Here is a 16397-nt window from a genome sequence, read left to right as displayed (position 1 = left end):
GTGAGGGCTTAACAACATCTGTCCATTTACTGTATCTGACAACTAGCAGCGCGTGAGCAACCAATGGAAAGTTCTTGTCTCTCAAAGATTGAGTTCAGTTAGTCTACCACGGTCTTTTGTGACGCAGCTATTAATCTGGTATTTGTTCTAGGCCCAGGTGGAAGAGATCAAGCTGTATATGAGACGACATTATCTACCTACAGTTTGAACTGGGATTGTGGGGAAATGTGGTGATGGAAACGTGCTTGGTTAACTTCACTCATTTAAACCAATACTTAACTCATCAAGTTATCGCTCAGGAGGGGAACACATTCTCTTGCTTTTACCAAGTCAAACACCATTGATATATTAAAGAGTGGTTTAGTTCAATTTGCCCAAGTCCTTAATCCCATACCCTGCCCCCTGGAAGATTTATGAAATATAAAATGCTCTGCATATTTCTGACATGTCAAGAGAACGCAAGTCATAAAACCAGTCTATCTCCATCTGCTCTCTGACATTTACAATAAATATCTGTTATTGCAAGTTATACGGCAACAGGAAGCAATTGCCACCAGCACAAACATCTTATCGATAACAGCTGGCAATATCGCGGTCAGACAGAAGACCTGGTGTACAGACTGTCAGTCTGTTGGACTGCATCTAAGGTAGTCAGTTAGATAATGCGTATCAGATGGATTTAGGGATATTACCTCGACAGTGTACCTGTTACTCCAACGACGACTCAAAATTCTCTCCAACTTTACAGCACTCAGGTTGGTGCCGTCTAGTTCTTGCCGGAAGCTGTACGACATTTGTCCCATTTTGGCTGGTACAGATATTGATTGGTGATAGATAAAGTATGAGAGGTGGTGCAGCGACTTTGTGGAAATAACCAAAATGTTTAAAGATATGCGAAAACCTCGATCGAACAGAAAGTGGGGAACGCCTGTAAATAAGGGATTTCTTGTTGCCTCAACTCGATCTAGGCTCACCTGTCATTTGATCGGCTGACAGGGCACTTGTGTATCACTGGAATTGGGGGACGCAGCCTGATGTCAGACGTCTTTTCAACCCCCCTGCAACTTGTCTCGCTTGAGAGCCCAACAGGCTATGCATATAAGACAATCTGTGTAACAACTGGGCCTGAGCAGATGATAAAGATGTTGGCCGAAACAATAAACGTTTTGACATTTTTTGCCATCTGTACGTTGCCGTACTATGACTCCTTCTGCGAAACATTGGCCACTTGTTGGTTCTAATCAATGGGAAACCATAAACATGGCATCAAACGCTCCTGACTCACAGCCGGTAAGGCAAACTCTCAAACGTCCAACATTTCAATGTTGTATGGACTGCTCTTGTGACTCATTGAACTGACATGTGTGACAACATAGATGGATGATATTGTTCACGAACGAACATTACCCATCTATCCTTTATCCTCAGCCCCATCAGGCGACTTCCAAAGGCCCTCTCTAGGTACTCATGTCAGCCATGTGACTTCCAGAGTCTCTGATTACGGCAGGAACGTGCGAGAGAGAAATGAGGCTGGAGAGGACCTCCCTAGAGACAACAACGCGCTTACGGACCTGCAATCATCAGCTGTTGATTACCTCAATCGACCTGATTTCATCAGCGATGAAGATCTCAACGATCAACCCAGGGTCCCTATCAAGGTACTTCTCAATAGCGCATTACAACTTGACAAGCGTAATAATGAGAAACGCTTCCTGCCGAGCGGGGATCTCAAGACCATTTGCCACCACTCTGCTGTGTACGAGGAATTAATTACCAACGGGTGCGAGGGAAAACACGCAGAATTCTATGCAAGATATGTGTGCGAAACTCCCGCCCGAGAGATATTCGCAGTGCTGGTCTTGATCAACTAAGTCAGCTTTCTGCCCGACTTTGAACTTGCAGGAATGGCCGATGAAAACCTGCCATTCAGCGGCAACGAACAACACATAGAGCTATGGTGTCGTATCCCGGGTGGCGATAAAAGACGCGTAGACTTCTTGAATCATCTACACGATGCAGAAATGATGCGAGAATTTTACAACAAGCAATGGTGGGTGCATGTGCCTTTCCTGGACTGGGACAAGGAGAACCGCAAGGCCCTCAACTTTCGATATGACCTGGGAACAGTCATTCCCTGGACAGAAATTGGCCACCAAGATACCAGTGGCGGTTTTGGAGTTGTGGAGAAAGTCAAGATCCATCAAGACCATCACTCTTTCACGCAGTATGATACGTTTGCCCTCAAGACTATCATAAGAACATGTGATGATGACGATTACAACTTCTTCCAAAAGGAAATTGCTGCTTTCCGCAAGATGAGGCCTGGACCTCACTTGGTTGAGCTGTGTGCCACATTCGAAATCACACCCAGTGACAACTTCATGCTACTTTTCCCCTGGGCTGAAGGTGGGAGTCTGCTAGATTTGATGAAAAGGCCCCGAAACGATCTTCTTGAAGCCCACGGCTTGACGGAGAAGGACTTTTTTCGTTGGTCCGCGATGCAATGTCGGGGCTTGATCGATGCCCTCGGCACCATTCATGATACTCGTATCAAACATTCGCACGATAGCCAAGATGGAGACCTGAGCAACCCGCACAAGGACTTTGGGATACATGGAGACATAAAGCCTGCCAACATTCTTCACTTTAGCCAAGAAACAACCCATTTTCGTCTTGGCAATCTCAAGGTTGCAGATTTTGGCCTCGTTACATTCCACGCACGCGCCTCGAGGACCATGATAAATCGCAAATCTGCATATGCAGCCTCTCAAACATACCGCTCCCCGGAGCATGATATAGGACACTCCATGTCCAAGAAGGTTGATGTCTGGGCTTTGGGATGTGTATTCTCAGAGTTGATGACCTGGGTCATTCTTGATAGTGGTTCATGCAAGGACTACCAACAAGAACGAGCAAACGAGCCGTCGTATTCTGGTGCTAATACGGACAAGGGTGCATGGAATGAAGATAACTTCTTTGTGAAACATATTCAGACGATCAAACGAGCTGCAAAATTTCGGCCCAAAGGTCGGCGGCGTCGAACTAAAATCAGACCTGGTGGGTTTCGTCGACGTGGATCCAGGACTAAAAGATGTGTTTTTCGTGGTGCAAGAACAAACAAATCGACCTCTACAACTCCCGACGACCTACAAGAGATACCACTGCTCAAAGTCAGCGTAAAAGAGGTAAAATGACAATCTAGAATCGCCATGAGGCAGCTTGTTGGTATGAAGATTAGCTAACGTTTAGACAGTGGATCAGCAAGCTTATTAACAAGGCACAACGTATAGAAGGTTCAGAATTCTTGGAAGATTTTCTTCAATTCATTTGCAGAGAGATGCTTAATCCGGAGAGGGTACATAGAACTGATTGTGATAAAGCTGTAAAGTTTCTGAATATTGTATACAAGAGGGCTGGGATATATCTCTGAGATAGCGAAACAAAGGTTAATAGTATAATAAAGTAACGGAAGTGTATTTCTGCGTAGTAGTTAAATGACATTTGAAATTTAGTCATGACCTTTTAAAATCTCTGGATGAATTGCACATTGTTGAGCTTCATCAGCTTTGATAGACGGTGTTCCGGTATCTGGCCATCGAATCCGTGGGCAACGCCGGGGTAAACGTTGAGTTGAATAGCCACATTTGCGTTAGCGAGACGAGTAGCAAAGGTGATTGCTTCATTCTTCAGAAGGTCCAGAGTCGGCACATCGATCAGTGTCGGTGGCATCTCAGTCAAGTCGCAGCACCTGGCTGGGCTGGTATAATACGATATGTTGAGGTCATTCCGTTCATCTATCATGAATTGTCAGTATGTAAGATTAAGATACAAGAAGCTCTAGGAGAGACTAACCTGACTCCAACCCGGTATATGCTTGCCATCAAATCTGGTTCACCTTGTCTGTGAATGCATGCCAATCGTTTTCGGCCGCACCCTCTACTCCTTTTGTCCTATCGTCTAGCATGGGGTAGTTGAGAAGGATACCTGCCACAGGTGGCAGATCCCTTCTATCTCCCCTTTGCCTGCGGTCTCATTCCAACAGAGCCACGCCAGCCGCAATTGCTCCGCCTGCACTGTTTCCAGAGAGCACAATTCTTGCCGGGTCAATACCGAACTCGGATGCCGTATCGAGAAACTGCAGCCAAGATAGAGCGTCCAAGACATCGTGGACAGCAAAAGGTGCGGGTGGCTCAATCTTTGCACAAGATGGAGCGATGGCAAAGCCGGGCGCCAGACGGTAGTCCACAGAGAAGATTTGAGTACCTGACCGCTCTGCAAACTCCGCAGCCCATAGTCTGAAAGACTTCACACTGCCGGCAAATAGGCCACCTCCATGTATGTAGAGAATTGCCCTCTGAGGTCCGGTAGCAGAGGCCGTGGCGATGGGAATGTAACGTGTGATTGGGATTAAATGCGGCGCACAGGACGATGGCAACGAAGAAGGCGCAAAATGGACGCTTTCTTGCATACCGTCTGGATAAGCAAAGGTAGAGGCGACCATAGCAAGCATACCATCCGTAGCGTTGCGGATATCTGCTACTGTATCCATTGGGGGTGGGCTCTGGTGCTGCATCTGGATATCGATCATTTCTTTGAAGATTCTGTACTCGGGATCCACAAACACATGTTGCGAAGGGTTGCTTAATGCTGTCATAGTCATTATCTTGTTCAGTTGTGCTGCGAAGCAGATAGTGAAGCGTGATGGCGATACTGATAATGGGAATGTCTGTGGGATTCACTCATCTTTATAAGGTGTTCTCTCATGGATTATAAAGTTTAAGAAGTAATGGTCCCTCCATAAGTAGTAATGAAGCCAACATGTTCAACCTTTGCCATAACACATGAATAACGCGTTATGGTTATGTGTGATGCATTGTGGATTTGTGTAGATCCACCATCATTATTCTGTAATTATGTACTTGTAGATATCTCCTCGACAACCTCTATCCCATCTTCTGCCTGAACACTTCGCTGATTGACAACAGTTTCGCTCCTCTTGCCCACTGGAGGAACGGATTCAGAAAGACTAGCATTAGCCTGTGTTCCCCTAGGGTGCGTTCGACGATACCACCAGATACCACCAATCACAAATAGGACACCGAATATTACACCGACGATTAGACCACCTATTGCCCCTTCCGACAGCCCCTTCTTTTTGGGGTTTGGCTCCGCCTCTGCAGTGGCAGTCGAGGAGGATTCCTCTGCTTCCGTTGTGGTGGAACTAGAGTCTGATGAACGCGGTCGGTCAACACCCGTCACTGTAGATATGATAGGGTCAGGGAACTTTTGTCCGTCGTAGGTAAAGTCCACACTGGAGACCCTCGTAGCAGGCGTGGGTGCGCATCGATAATCGCGAACGCCTCGAGGGTAGGCATAGGTACGGCAGTAGGGTGCTGTGTCGTTGGTGCTAAAGGGAAGTCAGTAACTAAGCAGTGCGACAGTACTGAAGATAAACTACATACCACTGTAGATTGTACGCGTTGCTCACGCAAACATCGTCACACAGATTTGCGTCAAGAGCTTCATCCCTTGCGAGGCATTTGGTATGAGCAATACCAGTTGTCTCCCCATCTATTTCGCAGGCAATATACTTGAACGATTCAAGTTCCCACAGACATCTGTTCTTATTCTCGCAACTGATTGGAATTTGTACCGAACCGGAGAGGTAGCCACAGACTGAATCAGATGCGTAGGTGATCGTGTATGTGGGCGCACCATCGTCCGCTCGTACTTCGAGATGGACGGCTCGTGTGGTAAGGGTCGGTATCGGCTGTTCGAAAGCCTGGATAGCAGTTGGAAGAGGATAGTCGATGAAGCGAGCCAGTGCAGCCGTTGTATACATGATAAGTGTGGCGTAGAAGAAACGCCACGTTGGCGACATTGAAGAGTTCGTATTTTCAGTAGTAACGAATTATACAAGAGGAAGGGGAAAAGATGAGAGCAGAGTTGGAGCAAACCGTTGGATATCCCAATTATATGCAGGGCGAGCAAGGCAGCCCGAGACCCCTGTAAAGATTGATAAGGCGTTGTGATGCGAAAAAGGCAACCACTACATTCTGCCGCATGCCCCAGCCTCGTTGACGTGGGACGAATGAAAGGATGGTGGCTTGCAGCGGTTCAGGCTATTGAGACAATAGTACTACGCCAAGGCACTCACACCTGGAGTTACGGCGGTTAGAAGCGAGAACTGTGGAAGAGGTTATTAACTCCATCCAGATATCTGGGAGATGAACATGAGAATAATTCCATTCAATATTATAAAGCTTGCAAATTACATGGCTCCTGGTTGAGAGCCTAAACATCAACAGATATGGGATGCAGAATTGCTTCAAGGTCACATCGCCTGGCAACCACCAAACCCCTGTCAAGTCTAGAGCAGTCTAAAACAGATGTTGAAACAAGGCAACTCGTAACCAATAATGTCGAATCCAGACTCACATGGAGCTTGCTAAGCAGCAGCAATCGCTATCCATATCATACAGCTAAATATTACATGAAGAAGTTTCGTTTGTTCACATTAGACCACTTAAGAAAGGTTACCAGTGCTGGATCCCTGCTTAATCTCCTCCCTCCAACAACTCCTCTCAATCTCAGAAACACCAGGTCCCTTGTAAACGCTTCCATAAAGCCCCGTAGCCCAACTCTTACCATCCTTAGCAGCCTGTGTCTCTCCATGTTCCTTCACATACTTCTTGGATGTAAAGTTTCGTCGATACCACTTTCCGTAAGTGAGGAGGTAGTAAAGTCTGAAACAAAGGAAAGCAAATTTATCATTCTCCAAATCCTCTGGATATGTCGCTCCCAGGTCAACCGCAGCTGCAATACCCGACATGACGGCGACTTCGTGGGCGTTGACGAGTGTCCATGAGGCTGCAAAACGAGTGTGGTTTTTGGCATTGAGGAACATCATCCATGGGACGACGAAGAGGTAGTGTGTGTAGCTGTGACATAGCTGATGCCACCAATCCTTTCGGATAATTTTATCCTTGTCGATCTCATCATCCGACCACAGCTTTCCATCGCGATCTTTGTTGAGGTAAATCGTCTGGAAAACGTGTTGTTCAAAGGGAACCTTTTCGGGAAATTGACTCTGGTAGTTTGTGCAGTCAAAGCACATCTCCAGCTTAGACTTGTCCTCGGGATACATCTTGATATAGTACATGGGTCGATACTCAGTTTTTGCATAGTTCAGACGAGACGACTGATCGGTGCCGTTGACGTTGGCGACAGCAAGATCATCACGGTAAAAGTTCTCGTAATGCTTCTTCATATAATCAGCGTCGCTGTGGGTGATGGTGATGTCGTCGCTGAATTTCGCGGACCCGAGAACTTTTTTCTCCTTCCAGGTTGCTGTCTTGCCGAGGACGCGCTTAGATGTGTCTGCAAGACAGCAAAGAACAAGCTCATCATACTTTTCTTCTCCGACAGGCGCATTGGGGTCTCCTCCTGCTGGGTTATGATGATCGGGCATTGGAGTCCTGGGCTTGAGCTTCACCACCACACCGTGTTTGTTTCGTTGAACAATCTCGGTTAATTCGGTAGATAATCGGACAGTGACGCCGCGAGAAATGAGATCCTTTCGCCATGTTTCGTAGAATTCTGAGAACTTGGGAAACACAATCATTGGCGGTTTGTTGCTTATGACTGTGTTTTTATCGGCGGGATACCACATTCCGTACGTTGGCGAAGTACATAGTCTCTCAAACATCATAGCGGGGACCCGCGGTGTTTCGTTTCCAGTACCAAGGAATAGCGCCGTCATAGGAAGAGCAATAGTATTTGTAAACTCTTCTGAAAACATGAACAGTTTAAACACCAGCCTCAGCGGTAGCAGGGCAAAGAATATTTCGAACCAGCGCATGACCTTGAGAAGTGTTGTCAAGCGGCGGACTTCCTTTTGATGTCGGACGAGTAATTCAGTAGGGAACACGTTGTTCCAGAACGTTTCGTCTTTTCCAAAAGAGACTTGTAGTTCACAAGGATCCGCGTGGTAACCCTGACGATTGAACATGGTGACGGTGTGGTGGAAGATATAAGAACCTCCCTGGACACCTTGATTGCACCAAGAAGCTCCATGTCGTTCTTTGTCAATGGGAATAGAGAATGCTTGACCTCCACAGTAATCAACTGCATCGATGAGAGTTACATCGAATTTGCCTGGATGCTGGGATAAGTGGTGAGCTGTGGACATGCTGTTGCTGTTAGTATATGTTGATATGATGGTTTGTAGAGAACATACCCAGCTGCACCAGCTCCAACAACCAGGACTCGCTTTCGGCCATCGTTGGTCTTTGTCTCTCCGTTCTGAGCCATGAGGGCAGCGCTATCGTGCTCAATGTCGGTATTATAAGTCTGCGACATGAATATCTGTATCAATCAACAGAATCACAAGATATTTTATCACAAAGCATGGTGAAGAATATCTCTTGGCTTTGAATCATTTTATCTAATGCTTGATAGATCAAAGTCATGACGGGCTTGACTTGAGCTACTGACGTCAATGACTCTTGTAGACTAGTGGTATATTCCGAATTGAGATTAGAGCTTTGTTTTAGTACCGATCTTGGACGCAAGCTAATCTTGTTTCCAGGTTTTGTCGATCATCCACCCTAGATCGATCTGGATGTGGCTTGTTGAATTTCATTTCCATGTCACAGAGGAATGATGATAGCAATTTCAGAAGCTGTCTATATCATGTCTAGGTTATATAGATTAAATAATTGTTTCTACAATTGATAAAAGAGCTATACAGTAGCAGGGTTCAACTGTATTGAAATCTGACAATCAACTTCGAAGCTTTTTTTAATTATTTTTTTAAACAAGACCAGTGAACGGTGCAACCATAAATGTTGGTTCATTTACTGAACACAAATAAAAAAGAATTTATTTATATGCCTAGGAGCACTGGACTAATATCTTGGAATCACGCCAATATTCGCTCAATTAATCTCCCCCCTCTTGTTCATCTGTCTGAAACACACCACTGGCAGGATACACTATCATCCTCACCTTGACTACCTCTCCAAATTTGTCAAGAATTATAGATACGCCTAAGTGTATTCGAGCTTCCCAATGGCTGAAAACTTACAAGTCCATGCCATATATCAACCCTCAGATCATCATCGCCCGGAACCTATCCCTCTCCTTATTCCCATTCTCTTCACGTTCTTCTAGATTCTCCAAAAGCTACACCTAAAAGACATACTCTGCTTCGTTCTTTTGATAGAGATTCTGTAGCTATTCATTCAATACGTCCTTCTTTGTCTGGTCTATGCTGGATTGATTGAACTTGGTATTTGGTGTTCCAACTATGTTTTGGATGAAGAGCGAGAATGTCCCTGTTAGTCTTTGCATAAATCAATGGTATTTCTTAAATCTCAAAACCCATTTTGGATCTAGTCTCGGGCTGTCCATATTCTGGCATGGCTATTGCCGTGCATTTTTCAGCCTCCGATAGGTGGAACTGCCGACGGAACTACCCTTTACATTCTTCACGGCACAATCTTTACGTTTATTCTATCTGGTGTTTTCAATACTAACAAGTTTGAGAAGTTGGCTGGCAAACCTTGGGTCAGGCGTATATAGCGTGATAAATCTCAATCCATCAAATGCTGTCCGTCTCGACTTCGTGACGCCTTCATCTCGGACTAGTCCGAAAACAACCACAAACAAACCTCCCGCTCCCCCCGTGATCTCTATTCCCGACCAAAAGATAAAGGTGCATTCGTTGTCTGACATGGATGTCTCGCGCAACATGCTCCGCACCAATCACACCCTTACCAAACTATGTCGTACACCCCGAACCAGTAGCCCATGACATCAACCATTTTCGTTGCCTCTTAAATGATTCGATTAGACTGTCTCTCCGATTGTGTTGAAAGATTGCAGATCGGGGTTTAATTATGACCCTAGTTGAGCTGATCCCCCGCGTCTCGACATTCCATTGCTACCGTTACACAACCACCTTTCACACAAACCGTTACCATGTCGGAATCGACTAAATTCGCAGACGACATCGTTCCAAACGAAGAACTCGAGAATGCAGGCCCGTACAGCCGTCGCAGTAACTTCCTCAATGGCCTCGAAGGTCTAACCCTCTACGAGAAGAAATGCGTCCTCATCAACCGCGAGATCGACCGTCAGGGCATGGGCAAGTACCAATGGTACATCTGGTCCCTGTGCGGCTTCGGATACCTTCTGGATCTCCTCTGGGCACAGGCCTTTGGTCTTGTGTTAGGTCCTCTGAAGCAGGAGATGGGATTCGGGGATAACGAGTCTGGAAATATCTCGACGAGTTTTAATGCTGGACTCACAGCTGGTGCTTTCGTTTGGGGATTTCTGGCGGATATTATTGGTATGAAAACATCGGTCCTCTACCTGAAGATTGCTATTACTTGGGTATGAACCTCTGCTGACACTCCCAGGTCGCCGTTGGGCATTTAACCTGACGTGTTTATTCTCTTCCATCTTTGGAATTTGCCTTGGCGCGTCGAATAATTATAATACCTTTTTGGTCCTGACTGCCTTTGTCGGGTTTGGTGTTGGTGGAAACATCCCTATAGACACCACCATCACTCTCGAGTTCATTCCTCAGGTATGCCATCGTCTCGATTATAATTCTCCGCTAACAATTCTAGAACAAACGATTCCTCCTCGCTTGTCTATCCGTCTTTCAGCCCATTGGAGTCGTCATCTGCAGCGCCATCGCTTTTGGCTTCATCCCCGTCTACGCCTGTTCTCCCAACTTCTCTGAACCAGACGCGCTCATATCCTGCAACAATGCGTCAGGAGGCGAGAGATGTTGTTCCCGCGGCGATAACATGGGCTGGAGGTACCTCTTGTTCACGATTGGCGGAATTACTCTACTCATCTTTATCCTTCGCTTCTTTGTTTTCAACTTCCGCGAGACACCAAAGTATCTCGTCTACCGTGGTCGCGACGAAGAAGCTATCAACACCTTGAGGCACATGGCTGAGATTAACAAGAAGGAGTGTGGTATTACTGTTGAGATGTTTGAGTCGCTTCAGAGTGATGAGAGCTCTGTCGGGAGTGGTGATAGTGCCACTCCTGCACTTGGAGCTGGCAAGAAACAGCTCAACTTGAAGTGGTCCAAGAAGGCTAAGCTGGAGCTATATCGATACAAGATGTTGTTTTCTTCAGCAAAGATGACTCGGTTGACTATCCTCGTGTGGCTGACTTATATCATGGACTACTGGGGTTTCACTGTTGCTGGTAAGTCAATTTACACATCCCAAGACAATTATCAACTAACTCTGTAGGCTTCTATCTTCCGAGCATTCTCGCACTCAAGAACGGTGCTGTATCTGTCAGTCTCAAGTCAACATACGCCGCCTACATCTATACCTACGCCCCAGGTATTGTAGGAGTTCTTGTCGGTGCAACCTTGTATCGCGTCCCTGCTTTCGGCCGCAAATGGACAATGGTCTTGTCCTCTGCTCTAATGGGCATCTCCATCATCTTGTTTTCGACAGTGGACACGCGAGCCAAGAATGAAGGACTATTCACCATGGAGTACTTCTTCCAATCCATGTTCAACGCTGTGCTGTATGGATGGACACCCGAAGCCTTTCCTGCTCCAATCCGAGGCACTGCCTGTGGTCTTGCAGGATTCTGGGGAAGGCTGTTTGGTATCGTCAGTCCGTTGATCGCTCAGCATTTATACGGTCGAACTACTGGCGATGGTGGTCAGGGAGATATCAATAGCGTTCTTTATCTGGCTGGTGGTGTTATGTTGGGCTGTGTGATCACTACGGCTCTGTTGCCGAATGACATGATGGAGACCAGAGATGAGAGGTCATGAAAATGGATTGAGAGAGCTTTTGATAGTTCCTGATGCAAGACGGAGTTGGGTTTTGTTTCTTAGAATATACGAAGCGATTAGATATTCCATTCATACCAAGAAGTAACAATTTCACTATTCACATCATGTCTCGTTTCCCGCTGTCAATGAACTTGCATAAACTAAAACATTTTTATCTAAAAGCTATCGTGTCTAATCCTCGCTCTGGTAAAACTGGGGAAGCTTAAACAGCTTCTTCGCATTATCTTTTCCAATCTTTCTCTTATCAACATCATTAATCGCCAAGCCATCATACCATGTACAAGCATCACTGAAAGACTCGAAAGGATAATCAATCGAGAACAGAATTCGATCCGCACCAACTTCGCCCAGACAGAACTGAAGTGTTGATGTAGAAAAGTGTCCACTGGTGGTAATCCAAAGGTTGCGAGCAAAGTACTCCCGGATAGTCAACTTGCATGACAGACCAAGTGGCTTCTTGACGTCCTCGAACCAATGGTTGATTCGCCACATATCAAAGGGGATGTGCTCTCCCAAGTGACCGAGAATAATTTGAAGCTTGGGGTGTCGGTCGAAAACACCGTTTGTGACCATTCCCAGGGCGTGGAGGCTGACACCTTGGGCAAAGCTCAGAGGGGGTCCGATGAGCCAGCTTCGCTTGGCCCAGAGCTTCTCGTGGATAGAGCCTGTGGGGTTTCGGGGGTGAAGATAAAATGGGACGTCGAGGTCTGTGACTGTTGACCAGAAGACATCCCACTCTGGGCCGTCGTAGAAGATCATATCATCGCCATCTTCACCAGCTCTTTGGGTGTCGTTGACAAGGGCACCCTTGAAGCCGTACTTGGTAACCACTCTCCGCAGCTCATCAGCAGCCTCTTGGGGGTCGTGCATAGACAAAGTACTGTTTCAATTAGTAATTACTCTTGAAATAATGAAAAGTAAACTTACGCCATGGCACCGAATCGATCAGGGTGAGGCTTGATAGCCCCCGCGACATAATCGTTGACCTCGACTGCTAGAGCCTGAGCCTCCTTGGGGTCCCAGATATCTTGAACACCAGGAGCAGTGTATGAGAGAAGTGTGTATCCAACACCATGCTCGTCCATGTACTTGATGCGCTGGTTTGTGATATCGACCATCTCCTTGGTGTGCTTATCAGGGTCGACAGCAAAGAGACCAGCCCACCATCGAATCTTCTCCTCGAATCGAGGGAGGTTAAAGGCTTCTTCGAGAGCTACTTTTCCGTACATCTTGGGTGGTAGTTGAAGTGTAAGTGTTATATGTTATGTGTTGATGAGATGGGAGTTGTTGATTTGGATGAGGAATAAGACGATATCTATATATTCCTATTCAACAACTACATATGCCTATATCACAAGCCGTCTATTGGTAATAGTTACTAAGTTATCTCCGGGTAATGCACCCCCGCAAAGTTACCTGGCGGATAAAGCACCAACGCCCTGAATCATGCAAAGATCCCCGAGGGCCGATGTTCTAATCTGGGGTAAGATCGGCATTGCAGCACTGTGGATACTGTTAACAGGAACGTACCGTAGCGCGACGGAATGTCCAGCCTCCCGCTCCCTGTCGACATCCGAAGTTAGTATCGGAAGTCGGAAGCAGGGTTGGATGTCAAGAACAACAGAATTGACAACATGATGGATCTCAATCTATCAGAATTTGCATCAACAAACACATACAGATATCAACAATATGGAACAGCAATACTCAATTCAATCTCCCTCGGATGAGTCGGTTCAACCGCACATCATCCAATTCATTCAATCCTTCTTTAGTGTATCCGACACTCCCGGCGAGACCGCAAAGTATGTCGACATGTTTACGCCCGAAGCGACATTCGTAGTCGCTTCGAAGAAAGCATCAGGTCACGCAGGTAATTATTTACCGTCTCCGGTGCATCCGTCAAGTACTAATCTGTGTAGAAATTACAACTCTCAGAGAGGGAATGTGGGATGCTGTCTCATCTCGCAAGCACACCCTCGATAAGGTGTTCTCTTTCGGCGCGGGCTCAGACAAGGTCATGCTGAATGGAACAGTGGCTTTGGAGCTGAAGAATGGCGCTTCGGCAGAGATTGAGTGGGCGGGGAGGATGGAGCTTGAAAAGGCTAACGACGGAAAGTATCGGCTCAAGTTTTATCAGGTTTATCTGGTGAGTTTACAGATGGAGCCGTTCTGATGAGACAATGCTAACTTTGCAGGATACTGGTGCTGCGGCAGCTTACAAAAAGTAGAGACAAGACCTAGATATATCATAAAATAGACCTCTTCAAGTAAATCATGAACAGTGTCTCCTGTCTCAATAAACCTGGATATTTGAACTATCTATTTAGAAGGTTGATAACAAATAAATATTCTCTAAGATAGTTATCGATTTAACTTGATATACTTTCTATAATGTATTAATAGTAGTTTCTTGTGAAAATAGCAACTGCATAGTACTATGACTATGTCATCCCGCATTAATACAACTTCAATTAGATGGTTGATGTATATCACGAGATAGGCGACAAGGGCCTGTAGGTTAATTAGATCAAAACCATAAATCGACAACAAAACAAGGGAAACCTTGAGTATCTTAAACTTTGAACATTCTTGTATTAAAAACAGCAAACGGATATCACGCCAAATCAAATAATAAACCCTATTTTAAGCCCCAATAGTAACACCGTTAGGCAGCACCAATCCCACAGGCAAGCCATTGACGAACCCATCGTACTTGTCACCCTTCGCCTTGGCCAGCTTCTCCTCGATATCCTTATACATATCATATCTGCAAAAGTTAGTCAAAGCCTTCTCTCATAGTAGGAACGGTAAAAACTTACGTGTTCATCTCCTCGATCGTCAAAACCTCCTTCTCATTCTCAACCTTGTATGTGGAAACATCCTTGTTCACCGAGAATCCAATTCTCTCGTTGATGTTGTATGCAGCCTTGGCAGCAGCAGCCTGAACACGTGTAGCACGTGGTAGACGGACCTTTTCATAGACTGAAAGAGACTGGGCAATGTCGCCGTTAAAGTATCGCTTGCTGAAGAGGATTCCAAGAGCGGCGGCATCTTCAATGGCCATGCATGCACCTTGAGACTGATGAGGCATCATGGGATGACCGGCATCACCCAAGAGACAGACGTTGCCCTTGTGGATATAAGGATAAGGCTGGTGAACCCAGAGTCTCCAAGGCTGAATCTCCTTTCCGATAGCGAGATGGCCCAGAACTTGGCTGTCCAGTTGGGGGTAGGGTTGTAGGAGATCCTCGACGGGAAGACTGTCGGAGCCCCATGCTTGTGTGGTGTAATCGCCCTGTTCGCGGGGGAAGAAGCAGTAGTATGAGAGAAGCTTGCCGCCGTTGCAAGGGGACAAGACAATCTTATCCCACTTGCCTTCTTGGCCGCCCCAGTACTCGAGAGCGCTGTTCTGAGAGTAATCAACGAGACCAGCCTTGACAGCCTCTTCGGTGGTGACGTTGCAGTGAAGACAGCTCTGGTCAGAAGGCTTCTTCTCGGGGTGAATACCCAAGATTCCTCGAACAACGGAACCGATACCATCAGCACCAATAATCAAGTCATGCTTGACGGAAAGGCCGTTATCGAAAGTAATAGTTCCGTTGGGAATATCGATAGAAGTGCACTTGTGCTTAACAAGAAGCTTCACAGGCTCACCCTCTCCGTCCTCGCCCATAGCAGTATCCTTGAGCATAGCATGCATATACTGACGATGAAACATGTTGTAAACAAAACCCCAACGCTTCTCATAGTCGTCCAAATCATAGACACTGACGGGCTCGCCGGTCTTCCAGTCGCGGTTGATGAGCTTCTTGAGAACGACGGGATCACCCTTTGCGACGTCAACGTCCCACTCGTGCAGCCAGCGAGTTCCGTTTGCGGCGCAAGATACAGATGCACCGACTTCACCTGCAAAGTCGGAGCGTTCGTAAATTGTGACTGAGTGGCCAGCGCGGCGGAGAGCGATGGCGACGGACATGCCGCCGATGCCACCTCCGACAACTGCTACTGAGAGGTGCTTCCAGTTGGGCATTGGGGGTGTGTCCTTGATCATGGTGAAGTTGTGTAAGTTAAATAAATATAGAGGTTGTGTTGGAAGACTTGATCAAGTGGTGAAATGTATTAATGAGTTGATTGATTGATGATGAATTGATATCTCGAGCTGAGCAACCATCACTATTTAGCTTCCCACGATTGATTGTTATCTAAGTATAATTATCAGCCATCTAGTTCATATCCGCCTCGCAACCACTATCAATATCTTCAACCGCTTGCGGCTGTTGAGTGACGGAACTTCGGAAGTAAAGGTTGGAAGAGATAACGGATGTGCACTTTTGCGGATGTAGTGCGATATCCGCTGGCGTCGGGTAATGCACCACAGACAGAATTAGTGGCTTACAGCGGTAGAGTCGCTGATCTTGTGAAATTACAGTGGGTTATGTAGATTACAGAGCGGTGACAGGGACTGGTATGGAGACGCGAGTAGACATGCACGATTTAGAACACGGCAGTGAATTATGATAGCTGTCGTCGATGAGAATGTCGAATTGATAAT

The 16397-nt window shown here is 46.3% G+C and overlaps 8 protein-coding genes across 8 annotated transcripts, besides 1 other annotated feature; 3 read left to right on the top strand and 5 right to left on the bottom strand.

Moving 5' to 3' along the window:
* Positions 1 to 567: 567 nt before the first annotated feature.
* Positions 568 to 803, bottom strand: FPSE_07339 (uncharacterized protein; the record flags this gene model as incomplete). The annotated part of the gene is made up of 2 exons (XM_009260457.1): positions 568 to 642; positions 693 to 803. 2 exons carry the CDS (start codon positions 801 to 803, stop codon positions 568 to 570), a joined length of 186 nt encoding a protein of 61 aa, XP_009258732.1.
* A 457-nt stretch (positions 804 to 1260) lies between these two features.
* On the top strand, positions 1261 to 3180 carry FPSE_07340 (uncharacterized protein; the record flags this gene model as incomplete). The annotated part of the gene is made up of 4 exons (XM_009260458.1): positions 1261 to 1290; positions 1377 to 1756; positions 1877 to 2926; positions 2994 to 3180. 4 exons carry the CDS (start codon positions 1261 to 1263, stop codon positions 3178 to 3180), a joined length of 1647 nt encoding a protein of 548 aa, XP_009258733.1.
* A 342-nt stretch (positions 3181 to 3522) lies between these two features.
* FPSE_07341 (uncharacterized protein) lies at positions 3523 to 5842 on the bottom strand (the record flags this gene model as incomplete). Its single annotated transcript, XM_009260459.1, has 5 exons — positions 3523 to 3794; positions 4111 to 4473; positions 4513 to 4677; positions 4920 to 5407; positions 5463 to 5842. 5 exons carry the CDS (start codon positions 5840 to 5842, stop codon positions 3523 to 3525), a joined length of 1668 nt encoding a protein of 555 aa, XP_009258734.1.
* A 684-nt stretch (positions 5843 to 6526) lies between these two features.
* FPSE_07342 (uncharacterized protein) lies at positions 6527 to 8361 on the bottom strand (the record flags this gene model as incomplete). Its single annotated transcript, XM_009260460.1, has 2 exons — positions 6527 to 8192; positions 8240 to 8361. The coding sequence occupies 2 exons, from the start codon at positions 8359 to 8361 to the stop codon at positions 6527 to 6529; spliced, it is 1788 nt and encodes a 595-aa protein (XP_009258735.1).
* Positions 8362 to 8797: 436 nt separating this feature from the next.
* Positions 8798 to 8819: a repeat region.
* Positions 8820 to 9984: 1165 nt separating this feature from the next.
* FPSE_07343 (uncharacterized protein) lies at positions 9985 to 11821 on the top strand (the record flags this gene model as incomplete). Its single annotated transcript, XM_009260461.1, has 4 exons — positions 9985 to 10354; positions 10425 to 10594; positions 10638 to 11232; positions 11280 to 11821. The coding sequence occupies 4 exons, from the start codon at positions 9985 to 9987 to the stop codon at positions 11819 to 11821; spliced, it is 1677 nt and encodes a 558-aa protein (XP_009258736.1).
* Positions 11822 to 12013: 192 nt separating this feature from the next.
* FPSE_07344 (uncharacterized protein) lies at positions 12014 to 13071 on the bottom strand (the record flags this gene model as incomplete). Its single annotated transcript, XM_009260462.1, has 2 exons — positions 12014 to 12722; positions 12770 to 13071. The coding sequence occupies 2 exons, from the start codon at positions 13069 to 13071 to the stop codon at positions 12014 to 12016; spliced, it is 1011 nt and encodes a 336-aa protein (XP_009258737.1).
* A 463-nt stretch (positions 13072 to 13534) lies between these two features.
* Positions 13535 to 14073, top strand: FPSE_07345 (uncharacterized protein; the record flags this gene model as incomplete). Its single annotated transcript, XM_009260463.1, has 3 exons — positions 13535 to 13715; positions 13765 to 13991; positions 14041 to 14073. 3 exons carry the CDS (start codon positions 13535 to 13537, stop codon positions 14071 to 14073), a joined length of 441 nt encoding a protein of 146 aa, XP_009258738.1.
* Positions 14074 to 14488: 415 nt separating this feature from the next.
* Positions 14489 to 15896, bottom strand: FPSE_07346 (uncharacterized protein; the record flags this gene model as incomplete). The annotated part of the gene is made up of 2 exons (XM_009260464.1): positions 14489 to 14612; positions 14665 to 15896. The coding sequence occupies 2 exons, from the start codon at positions 15894 to 15896 to the stop codon at positions 14489 to 14491; spliced, it is 1356 nt and encodes a 451-aa protein (XP_009258739.1).
* Between the last annotated feature and the right edge of the window lie 501 nt (positions 15897 to 16397).

Source organism: Fusarium pseudograminearum, chromosome 4 (genome assembly GCF_000303195.2).
Source record: "Fusarium pseudograminearum CS3096 chromosome 4, whole genome shotgun sequence".
Taxonomy (NCBI): domain Eukaryota; kingdom Fungi; phylum Ascomycota; class Sordariomycetes; order Hypocreales; family Nectriaceae; genus Fusarium; species Fusarium pseudograminearum.
Note: the sequence above shows the minus strand (reverse complement) of the source record. Positions and strands in the feature narration are given on the sequence as shown.